The sequence below is a fragment of the Theropithecus gelada genome, chromosome 3 (assembly GCF_003255815.1).
Source record: "Theropithecus gelada isolate Dixy chromosome 3, Tgel_1.0, whole genome shotgun sequence".
In the NCBI taxonomy this organism is placed as follows: Eukaryota; Metazoa; Chordata; class Mammalia; order Primates; family Cercopithecidae; genus Theropithecus; species Theropithecus gelada.
In genome coordinates this window covers 146,500,338-146,518,483 of record NC_037670.1, presented here as the reverse complement: position 1 = coordinate 146,518,483, position 18,146 = coordinate 146,500,338, and the positions used below count along the sequence as shown (strand labels likewise).

Genomic DNA, 18,146 nt, shown 5'->3' with positions numbered 1-18,146 from the left:
ACTAAAAATGTATTATGCAAACAGAATTGCCCCCACCCATAAAAGGCATCCTGTAGAGTATGAAATATTGACAATAAATAAAAAATGTTTTGTTTGGAGAGAATCAAATTAAAAACCAAAACGTGTTAAACAATTGTTTGAAATAGTAAATAAAATTATACTTTAGAAACTGGAGACTGATTTCTTGAATGTTTTGATTTTAAAAATGATGATGTACCATTTTACCAAATTTCTATCTGTTCATAATTTTTGTTTTACTTTTAGAGCAAGCAAACCACCACACCTCAATCTGTCCTTCTGATCCATAACTAACCTGCCTCTGAAACGTGGAACACTTCTGAGTTCTCGCTAGTAACAGATGGTGTTGGGGACTGTGGGAATCCAGGAGTTATTTCTGAGTCACCTGCTGCCAGGATCCCATCAGCATCTTTTTCATTAGTGTCTGGAAAACTGAAATCTGTGGAAGTCTCATTCTCATTAAGGCTATCTGAGGTACCTTGCCCTGATCCACTTTCTTCATCACTTGTCAGAACTGCCCATGCTTTAGATTCAGGGCTGAGAGGAAGCAGAGCACTACCAGTCTGAATGTCATTTTCCTCTTTTCCATCATTGTGCTTTTGGGATAGCCCATTTGCTGATGGTGATTTACCAGGACTTCTGTCCACACCAGTTTGACTGTCTGAGGATACACTTGTGACTCTATTATCTTCTTCAGAATTCTCAGATAGTGAATGTGAGACTGGATTATTCTGATCCATAAGATTGTTTTCGTGGGTGTCTGAATCATTCATTACCTTTTCCTGTGATTCTCTATAGGATGAGCATGACATACACTTATGTATGGATAGGCCATCACTATCTCTGTCATCATCATCATCATCATCACCATCATCATCATCAGTGTCACCATCTTCACCACCACCCACTAAATCGGCATCAGATCTGGCACTATGACTCAGCTCAGAAGTTGCCTTAGAAGGAAACAGCAACTTGGTTGTGGTTACAGAACCATCTCTGTTGGGAGAAACAGCTGTAATGGCAACATGCCCATTTCCTATAGGAACAGAATGATCAGTAGATACAAATGTATCAGAAGCAACGGTTGGAATACCAGCAAATACCTTATCAGTAACAGAACTTTTGGTGGAGGTTAAAATTTCATCGGAATGTATAAACTTATTTATTAGTGTATTTAATTGTTCATCAATTGATAAAACAGGTGTAGCAAATTCATGCCTTCCTTTTGGGGGATAGGCCTGCTTAATCTCCAAATTGGCCGTTTGGAACAACTCATCATTACTGTACAAAGAAGGTACCACTTGGTGGGAACTTTCACTTTTAAACAAAATTGGTTCGTATTTCTCACTTGCATAAGAAATGGTCAAACCTTGAAGTGAAGCAGAGTGCATATGAGAAGTAGGCGACACATCAAAACCTGGTACAGATGTAGAGTGCAGCATGTTTTCACTTGAAGCAGAATTTGATACAATGAGATGCAATATTGTAGAACTAATTTTATCAACCTTGGGGGTTTCAACCAATATTGGATCACTAGACACAGCTGGAAGAACAGTTTTAAGCAAGGTGTCAACATCAGAAGCCTGAAAGGAAGGTTGTAGCAATACTTCAGTACTAAAAGAAGCTGAGGTCTCATAAAATAAGAGCTGAGTTGAAGGAGATAACATTTCACTAGAAGCAGGGTCAGAGGATGCTGGCTCTGAGTTTGCACTAAGCACAGGTTTAAGTGAAGTATCACCAGATGCTTGAAAGACAGTATATGTAGGTTGAACTGAAAAGTTATTTTCTGGAACTTGACTAATCTCATGATCAAAAACCTTAGTGGTAGTATGAGCAAGGGACCCTGGAAACATGCCCTTGGTGCTAGAAATGGAAACAGAGGTTTCTTGTAAAGATGCATTCAACTTATTTACATTATCATGCATGTTGGGCATGACTGTGCTTTCAGAAGGGTAAACCATCTCATTGAAAGAAGGAATTTGCAGTTCAGTCTCATTTCCATATATTATTTCACTTTTAGAAAGCGCCTTATTATCATCACCAAACACAGATGTTGTATGTGTAAATTCAGCTACAGAAACAGGTGAAGAAATGTTAAGGGCTGTTAGCCCATCTGTGTCAGGTAAAAGAAATTCACTATCAGAAGAGTCTCCAGACCATTCCCCATCACCAGAGAGGGCATGAGTAGGCTGCAGTAATGATGCAGTTGGGGTAATTAACGAAGACTTAGGTATTGGTATATGGCTAGGGCCACTAAATAAGGAACCCTGATATGTTACACCCCCAGAATCATGCACAGGTATTGCAGAACTGTAAGAAACAGTGAAGATATGTTGGGAGCCCTCGTTATTAGAAAAGGCATAAGAAGGTTCAGGCCCTGAAGAACGTGCATGCATCATGGCATCACTGCTGGGTGGTTCAACTTGAGAAAACATAAGCGTTTTATAAAGAACACCAGATTCACTACCAAATTCCAGCGTCTCTGAAGCAGCATGAGTAGTGGTCAGATGTGACAGCACATCAGAATACTGAACAAGGCTGGGCTCTAAGAGCAAATCACCCCCAGCCACTGGCAGAGAAGCATGCAAGGGCACCTTATCACTCTCGGCAGCTGAAGTAACTTGTGGAAGGATTTGAGAAACTGTATGCAGATGGCGAAACAATTCACTACTGAAGGAAGCAGAGGAAAATGGAAGCAAAGGTGCACCATCATAGGAAGACAGGACGGATTCAAATGACACATCGACACTGGGAAATACAGGCGTAGCATGCAAGGCCGAATCACTACTTGAAGCAGCAGGGGTAGTGTTGAGGATCTGATTGTCAAGCAACAAAGGGGTGACTAGAGGAAAGACTTCACTACTGTAGGAAGGTTGAAGAGGTGTCTCACCATTGTATACCGGTTGGGTTGTCTGCGAGCGTACCACATTGACCGTGGAGATCAAATCCTGTTGTCTGGAGGATGGGGTAAAAGCATGAGGTGTTACCTCAGTTGGGAAGTAGGCAAAGGTAGAATAATGTGGCATTTCCAGATCTGTAACTGAGGGACCCTGTGACATCACAGGGCCTGCAGAAAAGGACTTGGTTGTCTTCTCAGATTCATCAACACGTATCTCAGTGTAATTAGTCTGGAGAAAGCTCTCTCTGCCTGATCCAACATCGGGCTGTGCTGTTACATCTGTAAAGCTAGGAAACCACACATTTCCCTCCACAGAAGGATCCTTTAGTGATTCTTCTGAACCTGATGAAGTTGAATCTTCAGAAGCATTTCTAGCAGATTCTGGTATAAGGACATCGTATGTGATTGTCTCTGGGTTTTCGGAGGAAAATATATACCCTTGGGATATGTTCTCAGAGATGAATGGGATAGCGGAAGTTGCGGGACTGGAGCCTGAAGAATCATCAGCTCCAGTATCAAGCTTGAAACTGGTCAATAAACTCTCCTCCTCATATTCTGTTATAGAAACTGTATTTAAAGATTCTGCAGTCCCCGACAAGTTCATATGTGGAGATCTAAGAACAGTTTTAGAGCCATCGTTTAAAGAGGCTGAAGTACCTTCCACTGTGTGAGGTGGCAGTTCAGTTACAGTCTGAGAAGTCAAGGAAATATCTTTTTCTGTGGCTAATTTAGTGATTGGTTGGGAAGTGGAATTTAAAGATGTGTTGGGAACATCACCCTTTCCAGAGAATTCACTTCCTCTTGTTGGGGATCGGTTAGTCTTGGCTTCATTATATTTCGTCCTTATGCGATTGTAGTGTGTTGTGGTAGAAATCTGGGGTTCCTTTTTCCTGATTTGATTTGTGGCACTATCTCTACTAGGATTCACAACAGCGTCTTCTTCATCGTCTTTTCCCTTTTCCTCCTCCTTTGAAAAGCAAACGAGATTCAATGAGTCATAAGGAAATAAGAGAAAAAATCTTCATAATATCTTATACTGCCAATCATCACTTGTGGTACCCTGGGAACTTCTTATCCTCATAAAACACCATCCTGTACAATGCATGCTTCTAACCTACAACCTTTATCATCCACTCTCCAGAGAAATAATTAAACGTAATGAAAACACCTAATTCATGGCTGCCTTTATTTTAATGCTATGGAAAGAAGTGGTTAAATGAATAGATACCACATATTTAAAAGGAAGACACACTGTAGTTATTTATTGACAGTGTTATTTATATGGTATTTATTTTGTTGTTTTTATATTTCTTTGTTCATCAGGCATCAAGGTAAACAGCCATTGTAGCTTATTGTAATAAGAATTGGTTATGAAACTATTTCAAAGACCAAAGTAGTTGAACATTCAGAATACTTAATAATATATTTTTAGAACAAATCATAATTTTAAGGTCATAATAAAGGGAAGATTTAGAACTAAAAGAGGTGTTTGGTTTTATTTTCCCTTTTTAAAAAATATTTTCCACTTAAGACTTAGGCAGGTACTTCAAAGGCAACTTGTCAAAGTATGATTCTACTCCTAGTTTTTAAATTTTGTGTTTCCCTTAGACTCACCAATCAGGAGGCTGAATCTTCCACGCAATGACCGGGGAAGACTTCTAGTCTTCTGACTAGAAGTCAACCAAGACCTATGCTTTCTCTCTCTCTCTCTCTCTCTCTCTCTCTGTGTGTGTGTGTGTGTGTATATATACACACACATACACACACACACAAAACTGGGCATATTATATCTAACTATATACCTATATACTTAGAAATCTCAATTGTCAAAGTTATCAAGATTTTTTTTTAAGTTTATGTGGGACATGATTTTGTCAGTATCTTTGTACCCAACAACTTGTTAGAACTGTCATTTATTTGATCATCTATTAGATATTTTAAGGCCATGTTACTTAAAAGAAGAAAAAAATTACTGAGTACAGCCATTGAGAACTTGACCAGTATCAGAAGAAAGAATCTGAATCTTAACCGTGTGTGCTCATGAGCATGAGTCTTACACATGGAAATCTGCACTGTATGAAACACACGATTCCAAGCTTAATGATGGCCTCATTATTTACAGTTTAATTATTTGGCTGGTTGTATTTTCTGAAGCATATGTGACAACTCTAGGAAGTTAGTGCACTTGATCTGAATTATATTGCGTACCAAAAATAGCTACTCTCTCAGATTCCCTTGACAAATTTCCTTACAAGTAGTCAGTATTCTTCAAGAAGTTTTACATTCTGTGTGATACCTTGTTCACAAGGACCACCTGAGAGATTTTGCCAAATAATTTCCTAAATAAAATATTCCCATAATCTACAAACCTAAAAACTTCATGCAAAAGGAAATAAGAATAATTTGCCTTGACTTGCTTTTAGGGAAAATTGGTTGGTGCCAATTATCTCTTCTTTCCTTAGAAGTTCTCATAAATATTTGTTTTATAATTTGATCCAGAGTTTTGCTGAGGATCAATATTAAGCTTGGCAGTGTGGAGTTTCTAAACTCTGCCTTGCTTTTGCAAACCTAAATATTTGCCTAGTTTTCTGGTATCACTCCACACTCTTTCCCTCTACCAAAACTCTGTTTCATTTTCCTGTCCTTTCCTCCTATTTTCAGCAGATGGCCTTCCTGTTTACAGGGAAAAGAAGCCACTAGTCAAAAACACACTTCTTCCTAACACTAAAAACAGGGGCCAACCAAGTTCCCCTTGCCCCTCCTGTCCTGTTAGAACTAAAGAGTTGTTTTCCTTCCTTTCTAAAGCTAATTCCCACTTCTGTGGTTTAGATCTATTCCCTATCATGAACCTGGGAATTGAACGTAATTGAGTAGTTCAACCTATTTTGTGTTTCCAATTTGTTTTCTCAAATTCTCAAACAGATCATTCTCACCAGCTTAAATCAACTCCGACCTCTCTTATTTAAAGGGAACACAAAGGAAAACCTCTAATTCACCTTCTAGTTATCATTCTACTTCTCATCTCTCCTTCACAGCAAAAGTTCCCCAAAGATATGTCACCTGTTTTCTCTATATGATCTAACAATGTCTCTTGACTTCCACCATACTATTACATTTCTTTCTCTTTGCTTACATTTCCACATAAACATACTTTATCATATCCTCCTATAAGCAATGTAAATTTTCATAAAATTTTTATTATAATATAATGCTACACACCTCTTCTTGTTACATATTTGGGAAAAAAACTATACACACATCAGATACAAATGAGTTCTCTAACTTTATGAGGTTCTGAACCTCTCAGAAGCTGGTGAAGGTGATTAGACCTTCATTAATCCTATCCTACCATATCTTGTTGATCTCTAAAAGGTCACATTGGCTGTGTCAACATTTTAAGAAGAACATATCATTCATGCCCTATGATTACTTTGTTCATATCTGACTACAAATATTTTAACACTCTTTCCTACAATTTCTTTATGGAGTTATTGTGACTCTTTCTTCCACTGTAGTTTCGATCTGTGTCATATGTTATCCTTCACAACTTCATTTAAAAAATTTAGTGTGAATCCATGATCATGCTACAGATACTTTGTCTTGGAAAGTCATACATTTCCTTTTGGAGAGGATCTAAGAAATATCCTTCAAACTCTTTTTTTCTATATTCAGGAATTGAAAGTCATTATGAATACATTCCATGCATTTTCTAGCCTGTCATTCATTCCTGCATGAAGCAAAGGAAGTGAATAGTGGATTAGTTAAGCACTGTTTTCATCCCATCTCATAATCATGCTCCAGGAAGACACATTATGACACAGGTCTCTTTCGATTTGACAATATATTATTAATACAACAGTTAATTTCAATACCAAAAACTACCACCAATTTGCCAAGCCAAGCTTACCAATCATTGCTCCTGTATTCTTTATTTTAAATCCCCATCTGTGTGTTGGTAGCTGGCTCCCTCTCCCTTGGCAGTGCCAAGGATTCTTCCAGCTCAAAGAATTAGAGTGGCTGTTTCTTTGGGCCCTATCACCATGGGTACAGCCCCACAAACCAAATAAGCCTAATGTCATAAGAATTCTTTCTCCTCCTCATTTTCTTCTAGATCATAGCCTTCTATCAACAAGTAATGACATTGATTTTTAATTCTACTCTGCCTTCTCAGGTGACTCCTTTCTCAGTGTATTGTATCTTCTCATTTTGCTTTCCACAGCCTCTCTCCACCTGTCTGCATTCTGTTCTAGGTGGGTAGCCAGAGAATGTGGTTATTCCCTGGGAGGTTCCTTACCTAACTGGTCACCACAGGATGACGCTGTCCCATTACAGAGACCACAGAACCTGCTGTGCCATTCTCTCTGCATCTTCTCCTTGCCTTCTTGCCTTTCAGATTTAGATGTAACAACAAGTCTCTGATATCATTCATCCCAAATGTACAATGCCAACCCCTTGTTTATTTGCATTAAGGCTTCCCACACCCATGAATCGTCCTTTTTGATTAAATTAACCTCCATGACTCCACTTGGGTGTGGCATCTGTTTCCTGTTGGGACCTGGGCTGACGCACTGAGGTTCTCTTTTTTCTTCCTATCTAGGAACTTTTCTCTGACTACAACAAGCCAGCCTGCTCACACATCTTCACATTCTTCTCTAACAGGAAGATCTGCTTGTGTTTGTCATATATGCAAACGGTGAGACCAGAGGCACCGTGACAGGCATAGCTTTAGGGACCTCTATTGTAGAGTGTATGACAAAAATAAAGATATACCTACATTATGTAAGTGGAATAAGCCAGGAACAGAAAGATAAATACTGTGTGTATTCACTCCTATGTGAAAGCTAAAAAAGTTGATCTCATAGAAGTAGAGTGTAGAATAATGGTTATTAGAAGCTGAGAAATGTAGTGGGGAGGGGGTGACAGGAAGAGATTGGTTAAAGGGTACAAAATTACAGCTAGATAGGAAGAATAAGTTCTAGTGTTCGATAGCACTGTAGAATGACTATAGTTAGCAATAATATATATTTTCAGATAGGTAGAAAAAAGGATCTCAAATGTTTCCAACACAGAAAAACAGTAAATGTTTGAGATAATGGATATGCAAACTACCCTGATTTGATCACTATATACCTCATAAATATGTAGAAGTATATGTTCATTAGAAAATGGGAAATACTTAAAAATTTATATAAAGTCACATGTGTAGCCTATTCACACAGCTACATATTGTACTAAATACAATATTATAGTTTTATGTAGAAACTTACTAGTAATTAACATTGGAAGATTTTAAATAACTTTTGTAGGCTTATGGTAAAAGTTGCTTTAGTGTTAATGGCAATAGAGAAGAAAAATAACTAAACATGGATCTTGTAACTAAAGTAACTCAGCATGGATCATGAATCATGGTAATGGGAATTACTATGAAAATAATTGATCATTCCTTGGTCTTTTCTAAAAAATTTGTGATGTGTAATACATATTATGTGAGATGGAACTTAAACAGAATATCATTTACTACATGGCACCAAATACTGAAAAAAGGGCTTACATCAGTGTGTCAGACCAATTATTTGAATTAACAATTCAGCATAAATATAATATCTTTTTTCTTTTTTGACTTAATTCTGTTGATCACTTGTAGGTATGTGTATGTGTATGTGTGTGTGTGTGTGTGTGTGTATATATATATCTCCATATGCATGTGAACATGTATGTACACATACAAATAAAGATATTCTTAGCTGAAATCTATAAACTCCTGTAAAAAGGTAGACTGGTCATTTTGGAAAAATAGTCCCTTGTGATAGAGACTAGCCATAAAATGCATAAAATATCAAGATAGTTTTTACCTGTGAAAGACTTAATTGTTATTTATTGCTGGATAACAGCACTAGTTATCACACTTTTATCAGCTCCTACACAATCTATACACACGTACACAGTCATGCTATCATCAACAATAGCACCTGAACTGAATACATAATTTCAGTTATGATGAACAGCACATTAGGGCATACGATGAAATATAAAATATATTAAACAATCATCTCCTCTCTATTTAAAAAAAATGTTAAAATTTATAGTCTCAAATATCTGTAAATTTTATCTATAAATAGTATAGACTACTCGTAGTATAAGTGTCTGTTGTCAGCACAATGTCCTTCGAGTAAAAGAATATTTATCAAATTAAATAATAAACAATTTAAATGGGCAAAAAAATATATATAGTTTATATTTTGGGCCATATTTATCATTGATCTATCAACATTGGTTATTTATATATAAACTGTAGCAATATTGAAAACTGGTTAAATATAATTTTAGTTCTTCAGAAAAATTTTGACACTAAAAAAAATTCCAGTTTATAGCTGTAGTGCGTAGCTATAACTATTTTTAAAGTTCATTGTTTTTTTCTTCATCACCATTTATATTTCTTGTTTTTTAGTACTATATCAATCAAAACATCTTTCAACTTCTTCATAAGAGAATCATGTATATCAATTATGTGACTATCTATATATAAAGCTTAGCAACTAACCCCACAAACAATGAATCATGCAACACAACTTTTATTCATGTGGCAATACCTAACACCTAAGCAACAATTCAAAATAGACCGTTGAATATTAAAACATTTAAATATAAAAATGGCTATGATACCTTGATTATTTCTTCAGTTCCAATTAATTCAGGAAAAAGATCAAGTTCTACAAAATTAAAAACAAAATTATTAAAGTTTTTATTCAACTATTTCAGCCGTTGTGGATTTACCTTTTGGTGAAAGAAAAAATTAAAAAGAACCAAAAAGTTAATGTCAGCTTTGAAAATATAGACTTTCTCACAATAAAAATTCCAAATTTTACTTTTCAACATTACTGAACACTACAACACAACACTACATAAGCTTATATGTAACTCTACCCAAATCTTGATCTCTCTCTCCCACTCCACTCCCTTCCCCATTCCTTATATATAACTCTACCCAAATCTTGATCTCTACCTCCCACTCCACTCCCTTCCCCATTCACCATTCCCCCAAGTCTGATTGAAGCTAAGAACGGAGAGGAGGTCAGTGAAACCGATAAAACTAAGTGTAAAGAAACGCAAATAATTTTTCATCAGTGCACAGTTACTTTCATCCTTAGCAGGGCTGATAAAAGCATGGCTGGGGAAATGCCAGGGATTTTCTGGAGAACTGGTAGAATTTATTTTCTTATTCAGCTACCTCTTCCTTAAGTTTCTATTTTGACTGAGGACAAATAATTATCTTTACTCCTCAAATCTGGCCTCATACCTATTTCTATACAGGGTGCTGCAACAGGTAAAATGAAGAGTGTTTTCCAGCAGGTTCCAGCCTTGCTGTCATCAAGAAGTAACAGAGTGAATCTTGTGCATTCTCCCCAGGGAAACTCAGCTAATGCTGTTTACTTAAAGAATCTGATGACCAGGATCATTCAAGTCTGTTTGTCCCAACAAATCAGAATCAACATATGAATATCTCAGTGCTAAAACAGGACCTGTCAGGGAATGTCAGGGAAGACTAAGCTGGTTCTTTCTTTTCCTAAGAAGGAATCTAGCCACTCTACCACATTACTGAGGGGCCAGAGGAGAATTTTTCTTTAGTCTTGGTCTGAGCTGCCTGGGTCATTAAGAAGATGGCAAACAAAGTAACTGTGAGGTTTGAGCATTATTATAATGATGTTCTTCAAACTCCCATGGCTTTATGGAATCTCGGGCTATCACCACAATTTATGCTCTGCACTATCCTAATGCTGCTTATGTTCTATGTTTTATGTCCTCAAAGGAAATGTATACTCTATAGAAATTTCAAGGTATAACTGAACCAACATTAAATGTTTATCATACCCAGGTCCGTTTTCCAACACAAAGTTTCTTGAGTTTATTTTTATCAAGACTCCTAGGTATTAATATATTGAAAACTGTAAAATGAGAATTCACGTGAAATCTGTTAAGCATGCCTAGCTCCCAAGAAGATTCAGATAAAGTTAATACTTTTGACAACTTAGCTGTTTCAAAATTACTTAACGTAAACAACTTCCTGTAATTTAAAAAGGAAAGTACTCACTAGAGACAATCACAATCTTACTTTTAATTCTCACTTTTTTTCTTGTTAAAACTAACCATTTTATTTTGATTATTAGTGGTCTTCTTCTATTTTTCTTCCTATGAAATCCTTTCCTCACCATCTGTTCTTCATGCTCTTTATTTTTTATGTTTCCAAACTAAAGTGATTTCAATCATCTCAAACACTTGTGTTTTTGTAATCGCCATGCAAATTAATACATGTGAATTTAAAAATGAGATACAACTAAACTGTGACAGACAAATGACCTTCCATATGATTTTCTAAAAGCTATGACTAAAGAAGTTCATGCATGTAAAAAATCTTCAAATTAAGCCCATTAGACAATACCTAGTTTTACTGAAAATAATTTGAAGTGTAGCCACTCTTTTTTATAGACTTGTGAAATATTTAATGCCCATAATGGCAAATCATAATCAAATACTTGTTAGTGGTGCACATACTGTAGGTTTTTCCGCTGTTAAGAGGCTATGGAAAAAATATCAACTATTTTCCATTTGTTTCAATATGCTTAAGAAGGTGTTTAAAATTTTTTTAAAATGGTCTAACTCCACCTAACTTCATACTTTTAATGGGCAAATATAATTTTCTTATTTAATCATAATAAGGGTTGGGGAAGGGTATGTATAACTATCACGTTGAGGATTTATTTCCTTTTTTCTTCAATATTTTTAGTGTGTATTGCATTCGACTTATTTTTATCATTTTACCAGAGCATCAACTAACTATAGGGATTATGGTTTCCTTTCAGTAAATTACAATACAGGGTTTTAATCCAATCACATCCCCTAAAGAATATTAATGACTTATACTATGATTGGATTGCTGCTTATTGTAATAAAACCAATACTTTCTCTTTGGGCCTCCTTAGCTCTGGGGCAACTTGTGTGGTCCTAGGCAGGTCTCTGAGCCTCCCTTCATTCCTTGGCACTCTCATGGGTGAGCACCCCCACGTGTTGGCACATTCATATTGCTGTGTATAAATCCACCTTGAAGGCTCTTTATTCTGGTTTCCAACTGGACTGAGATCATTTGAACTGACTGAAATTCCCAGGAACACTTCAATACCTCTATTTCTTAGAATCCAGAAGTCTTTTGCTGAGTCTCCTCAGAACAATTGTGAAATAAAATAATTCTGAAAGATTGTTTCTGTCTTCCTAAAGATTTTGAAGCCATAATTCTGGATCTGTTAATTCAACACCCTGAACTCAAAGTTTAGCTCTGCTGATGGGCACAAACTCTCATACTGGGTACCCCTAAACCTGCTGCTTTCTCACAAGTAATAACTGATATTTTAGTAACCACTGGTGGGAGTCAGGCACTACTGATATATTAAATAGTTCAAAAATTATACTGATTTATAGAATCCTCTCTGTTCATCAAAATAGACTCCAGAAAGGATAGAAAAAGTCTGATAGTGAAGAACTAGCAGTATTTTTGTTTTGAGTGAACACTTAAATTCACATTTTTGTAATAACTGAACAAAAACTGTTGACTCATTCTGGTTTTGTTTTAGGACACAAGTAATGTTAGATTTAAAAAGCACATTAGGAACACATTAATTTTTTATAGCACAAAAAAGCAACACTGATGTAGGTGAGCAAGCAAGGCTTATTTAATTGTTTGAAGATAAGCCAAGTTTCACAGTGCACAAAATAAAAGCAGTGTAGATCGCAACTGCTTCAAGCTGTAATTCTGCATATAATAATGTAATAACACTAATAGGAAGGATGGTACAGGTAGAGTAAGGACAGATGCATGGTGACTTAACAAATTGTTATACAACTGAAATCACACAGTAACAAGAAAACTGTTGATTTAATTCATCATGTATTTAAATCTAACACATGTAATTATCAAGGCCCTAAAACATGTACTTAAATAATCCCTCCATAACTGTATGTTAATTAGCTCTATCTTATATAAGAGAAATAAACATAATTAACTTAGTAACAATAAGATAAATATATTTATGAAATTATTTATTCATAAATATAATTCTCTAAGAAGTCTTTTAAAAGAATATACATTTCTTTTTAACACTAAAGAGGCTCCTTGACAAATTTAAATTAATTTCCGAATGCAAACTTACACATTTTTTAAAATGGCAATTTGAAATAATACTTAATGTGCATTAGTTTATGGTGATACTTTTGTACACAAGTGTAATTAAAAGGTACAAAGAATAATGTAAGCAAATTGTTAATTTAAATGCACAGTTTTATCAAATTTAGGAAGTTAAAGGCACTATTTGGAAGACTGAGTTTTTCTTCAGGGAAACTGATTAAAATATTTGAAATCTGGCTGGGCACGGTGGCTCACGCCTGTAATCCCAGCACTTTGGGAGGCCGAGGCAGGTGGATCACGAGGTCAGGAGTTCCAGGTCAGCCTGGCCCACATGGTGAAACTCTGTCTCTACTAAAAACACAAAAATTAGCCAGGCATGGTGCTGAGTGCCTGTAATCTCAGCTACTCAGAAGGCTGAGGCAGGAGAATCGTTTGAACCTGGGAGGTGGAGGCTGCAGTGAGCCAAGATTGCACCACTGCACTCCCGCCTGGGTGACAGAGCGAGACTCCACCTCAAAAAAAAAAAAAAAAAAAAAGAAAAAAAAAAAAATATATATATATATATTTGAAATCCATCAAAGAATGAGAGCAGTTATAAACTACCATCTTCATTTCTTTTTAACAAAAGCAATAAACAATACAATATTTAGTAAATAGTTTATCCTAAATAATAACAGAATAATTAAATAGGCTACATTACAGTTACCAAGCTAATAAAACAGCATGATTAACAGAACCAAGTGGTAGTAATAAAAACCATGAAATAAGCAGCAAACTCAAAAGCCACTTACATCTATATTAGTCACAAAAATAATAAAATTCACAAATCTTGTAGGCACCAAACCTGTTTTACCAAGCCACAAGATAGTATTACTGTCAAGACTTTCATTGGGATATATTTACCAAAGAAACAATAGATAAGACAATGTAATTTCAACACTAAATTGTAAATACGTGGATAAAAATGCCATTGCAGCCTTTCAGATGAGAAAGAATAACTTCTAAGAGAACCAATTTTTTTTTAATAAAAAAATAGGATAATCCCAAACTTTGGAGGAACAGGCTTTTGATGCAGGAATTTTTGGTAGAAATAATAGGGAATAATCTACTTAAGTTTGTAATCCTTGGCTTTTAAGAGGCATAGCATATCAAAACATCAAATCAAATACCATCTTTCACTAACACAGCATTACTATACAAAATGCCTTAAGAGACTGAGGCATCCATGGAGATTTAATGGTGTATCCAAACAAGCATCTCATTATTACAATGTTCAATAGTGTCCCGGTCCTTTAAATAAACAGAAATTTTAAGTTATAATAATATTTATTATTTAGTACAAATGTGAAAATACAACAAATGATAGAAGAATATTAGACTTTGTGCCAATATAAAGTCAGTCTTACAGGATCACTCAGAAATCACTTATGGAGAAAATACATATTTAATCTGTTTCTTTCATATGCAATAAGTTTCTCCAAAAAAGAAAAAGACCAAAAAAATTCAGAACGTTTAAAGCTTTGGCATAGCGAATAAAGTAGGAAACAGTGTAAAAATAAATGGGTAAAAGTAGTAATTTTTTGCCAACTCCTGAGAAATTATTTTATGTATGAAATTAGAGTAGCATAATTAAATCAAGGTAACAAAACTGAGTGAATGTGTTCAATATACTTCATACTCAAAATGCATAAATAAGGGTAGAAGAGATTTTTGTATATGCCATATTTCAATCAATTCACATATTGTGCTGGTCGACATGATCAAAGTTATATGGCTAAAGGTGTCATTTTCTGGATAGCTCATTGTGGGGAACTTTGGTGAGGGTTGCCATGCAATGGTGTGGTGTGATATGGCATAGTTAAAATCACGGTCAGTTATTTTGATACTCACCTTTCAATAAGACTTAGAGCTCACATTCCATTAAAAAATAACCTGATTTTGAAAAACAACGCTAAATAAAGGCAATAAGAAAGATGGTTATACCCAGGCCATGAGGCAGGTCATAAGAAATATTAAATAATGATATTGCCATCATGGTAGTAGTAATATTCATTAGTTATTAATACCAAGTTGGGAGATACCTTGGCAAGTTTTATAGCCTGTAGTTTGGAATGATGAGTACTACAATATCTGATGCTCTGACATATAGTCTTTAACTTAAAAAGTCAACTAGAACAGCTATAGTGAGGTGATCAATGAGCAATTACTTTATTTAAGCTCATGTTGGATTAAAGTCCCTGCTACAGCATTTAGACAGCAATGCAAACCGCGCACATCAGTTTTCCTGCCATAGGTAAAACTGAAATAGGCTATAATTAATATAATTTGTAACCATTCACTTACATTAAAATTTGTAAAAGTTTCAATGAGTAGGCTCCTAATATGGATGACCAAAGAATATATATATATTTACGTATGTATGTATGCAGATGTATGTGATTATACATATGTAGATGTATATATACATACATACTTCTAGTCTATTATTTAAAACTGCTTATACTAACAAGAGGAACACTAACTTAATAATTTTAAACTGTCAAATTATGATGGTCAGCATTTGATTCAGTTATTGCATATGCTCTAAGATCAAAAGATTTTCCCATATATTTAGAGAAGGTGCATGCAAATAAAACACAAGTAGAAACAACTTTTACTTGTCTTGTTTTTGGGAAAGAGTAAAGGCAATCAACCAAGAGGAAAACACCCCACTCCCTATAACCAAACTATAAAAAGTAGAAAAATAGATCTAAGACAAACTCTTGAGATGCTTTGTATAGATATTTGAAAGTACCTCACATTGTATAGATATTTGAAAGTACCTCACATGGCCTTAGGATCATGTATATACTTACTACATAATGCTTTGGGGGCTGAAAAAAGGAAATAAATACAAATTAAACCAACTCTTAATTATCCAAAATAACAGTCTCAACATTTACATAATAATTTTTATTTAATGATCATTACAATATTATAAATATGTTTAGTCGTTCTTATTTTACAAATGGTAAACTCCAATACTAAGGATAAATTTACTTATTGTCCTGCACCAGACCTGCTGAATGAGAAATGAGTCCCATGCCTCAAAAAATTACCTGGCAATCCAGACTTAAGAGAAAATCACTTTGCCTTTTGGCTAAAAGAATATAAAGTTAGAGAGAAAGCATCAATGCATACAGCAATTAAACTAACCTCATTTATTGAGCTAATATACAGATGTATCTGGCGGTACTTACCAGGATTATCAGTAGGCATGTCGACAATCAGTTGGTCGCTGTATTTTCCATATAAGCCATTAGTGCATATGGCTACTATTTGAAGAACATAACTCATATTGGGTAGCAAATTATTGAGAATAGCACCCTAAAAGAAAGATGTTAGTAATTATACAAATGTTATTCTCATAGGACTACTAACACACTAAGTATCTTTCCTAGAAAACTTTTTCTCACTGGTCCATGGAAAATACTTCTATTTTATTAACCTAAGGAAAAGTTTATGTAATGTTGCTTAAACTTGTGATATTTGTGAATTATGAAGAACTGGAAAACTAGGCTTTTTTTTTTTTTTTGCTTTTTAAAAATCAGATTTAGTTTTAGGAAGTTTCATTTTTAGCCAGAACTCATCAAATTCATAAATGAGTACCACAAACTAAAAATTAATATTTTAGACAAATAAATGGGGAGCATGTGCAAATAAGGAGCAATGTGAAGAAGTGAACAACTAAGTTATCTCTTTTTCTTGACAATATATATGCAAGAACAGTAATATAATTATCTTCTTCACATAATTATGAAATAAACATATTTATTATCATTTATTTCACAGATCATTGTGTCTCCATATTCTAGGCGACTGAATTAAAAGATTACTAAAATTTTATCCATTTTGTCCACATGATATGAAACACAACTAACAATGAGTTTTTATTTAAATGCAGCTTCCCAGGACTTGCAGGACTCTAGGACTCTAGGTGCCTGAGGCAGAGTCCAGTGTCCTTGAACCTGCAGTGGGGACTTTCTGGACCGACATCCAGATGAAGGTTTGTCAACTACACCCTAATCTATGGCCAACACTCCCCTACCAGAGCAAAGTTTAATACTGACACGTTCAGGCCACAAAAGGAATCTGTACTTATTCGCACGCGCTGGTGGAGGGAGGCAGGGGTGGATCTTTTTGTAACAAATTTTGTCTTACATCCCCAAAGTTCTGACCCAATCATGACTTCCCAGCTGTTATCTGAAAATTTTTTGGTACAACAAAGAGGACTTGTATGTCCCCTACTCTACTCTTCCTGTGCTGATATAGCATAATGGAAGACACAACATAAAATGTATCAGGGCACTGAGATTCTGGCCCTATTCTACAACTGATTTCTTAAGAAAGGCCATACTAAATGATCTCCAGTTCATAAGTCATATGTATCTACTCTATAATGTTATTGTTGGTAAAGTTATGTTATCCATTTAATTAAATGTAACTTTTGACATAATTTAGTATAGCTTCTAATTTAAAAAATTTTTTTAATTTAAAAATACTCAGCCCACCCCACCTTCACATAAAGTCTAAAAGTAATGGAAGAAAATAACGTATAACCATTTGTAAGTTCTTACCTTGGAAATTAAATTATAATGTTACTATATGTAAAACAACTGATCATATAGTTACCAAGTCTTGATAGCCATCTGTCAAAAATTCATGCTTGGTTTGGTCCTCTCCATCCAACTGCTGGTACAAAACTGCAAACTTCTCAATCATGGTATCATAAACGACTCGAGGCCGTTCCCATGTAACAAGAAGGCTGGTATAATTCTCTGGGTCAGCCTGAACATTTTCTGGTTCTGAACTACAAACTTCAGAGAGAAAAAAAAGTACAGCTGTTGATAGAACTTAGCCTTGAGGACTTGAATAAATAAAACATATTCTATAAAAATTTTATTGTGTTTTATTTCAATATAAAGTAAAAAGTTACACTTTTCCACTGTGGAGATTTTGCTTATTCCATTTCCTATATCTAAAACACTCTTTCCTCCCCTCTTAACTCTATCTGTT

The 18,146-nt window shown here is 35.1% G+C and overlaps 1 protein-coding gene across 3 annotated transcripts in view; it reads right to left on the bottom strand.

Annotated features, from left to right (window-relative positions):
- The window catches only part of PTPRZ1 (protein tyrosine phosphatase, receptor type Z1), a 193,437-nt gene that overhangs the window by 48,578 nt on the left and 126,713 nt on the right, over positions 1 to 18,146 (bottom strand). For 2 of the 3 annotated variants that reach the window (XM_025380031.1, XM_025380032.1), the window contains exons 9-12: positions 17,763 to 17,947; positions 16,331 to 16,457; positions 9,581 to 9,627; positions 2,909 to 3,884 (exon numbers count right to left, since the gene is read on the bottom strand). In XM_025380031.1, the coding sequence (XP_025235816.1) occupies positions 2,909 to 3,884; positions 9,581 to 9,627; positions 16,331 to 16,457; positions 17,763 to 17,947 (1,335 nt within the window). Of the gene's footprint in view, positions 1 to 313; positions 3,885 to 9,580; positions 9,628 to 16,330; positions 16,458 to 17,762; positions 17,948 to 18,146 lie in introns of all 3 variants that reach the window. The other variant, XM_025380029.1, reaches the window with a different exon arrangement.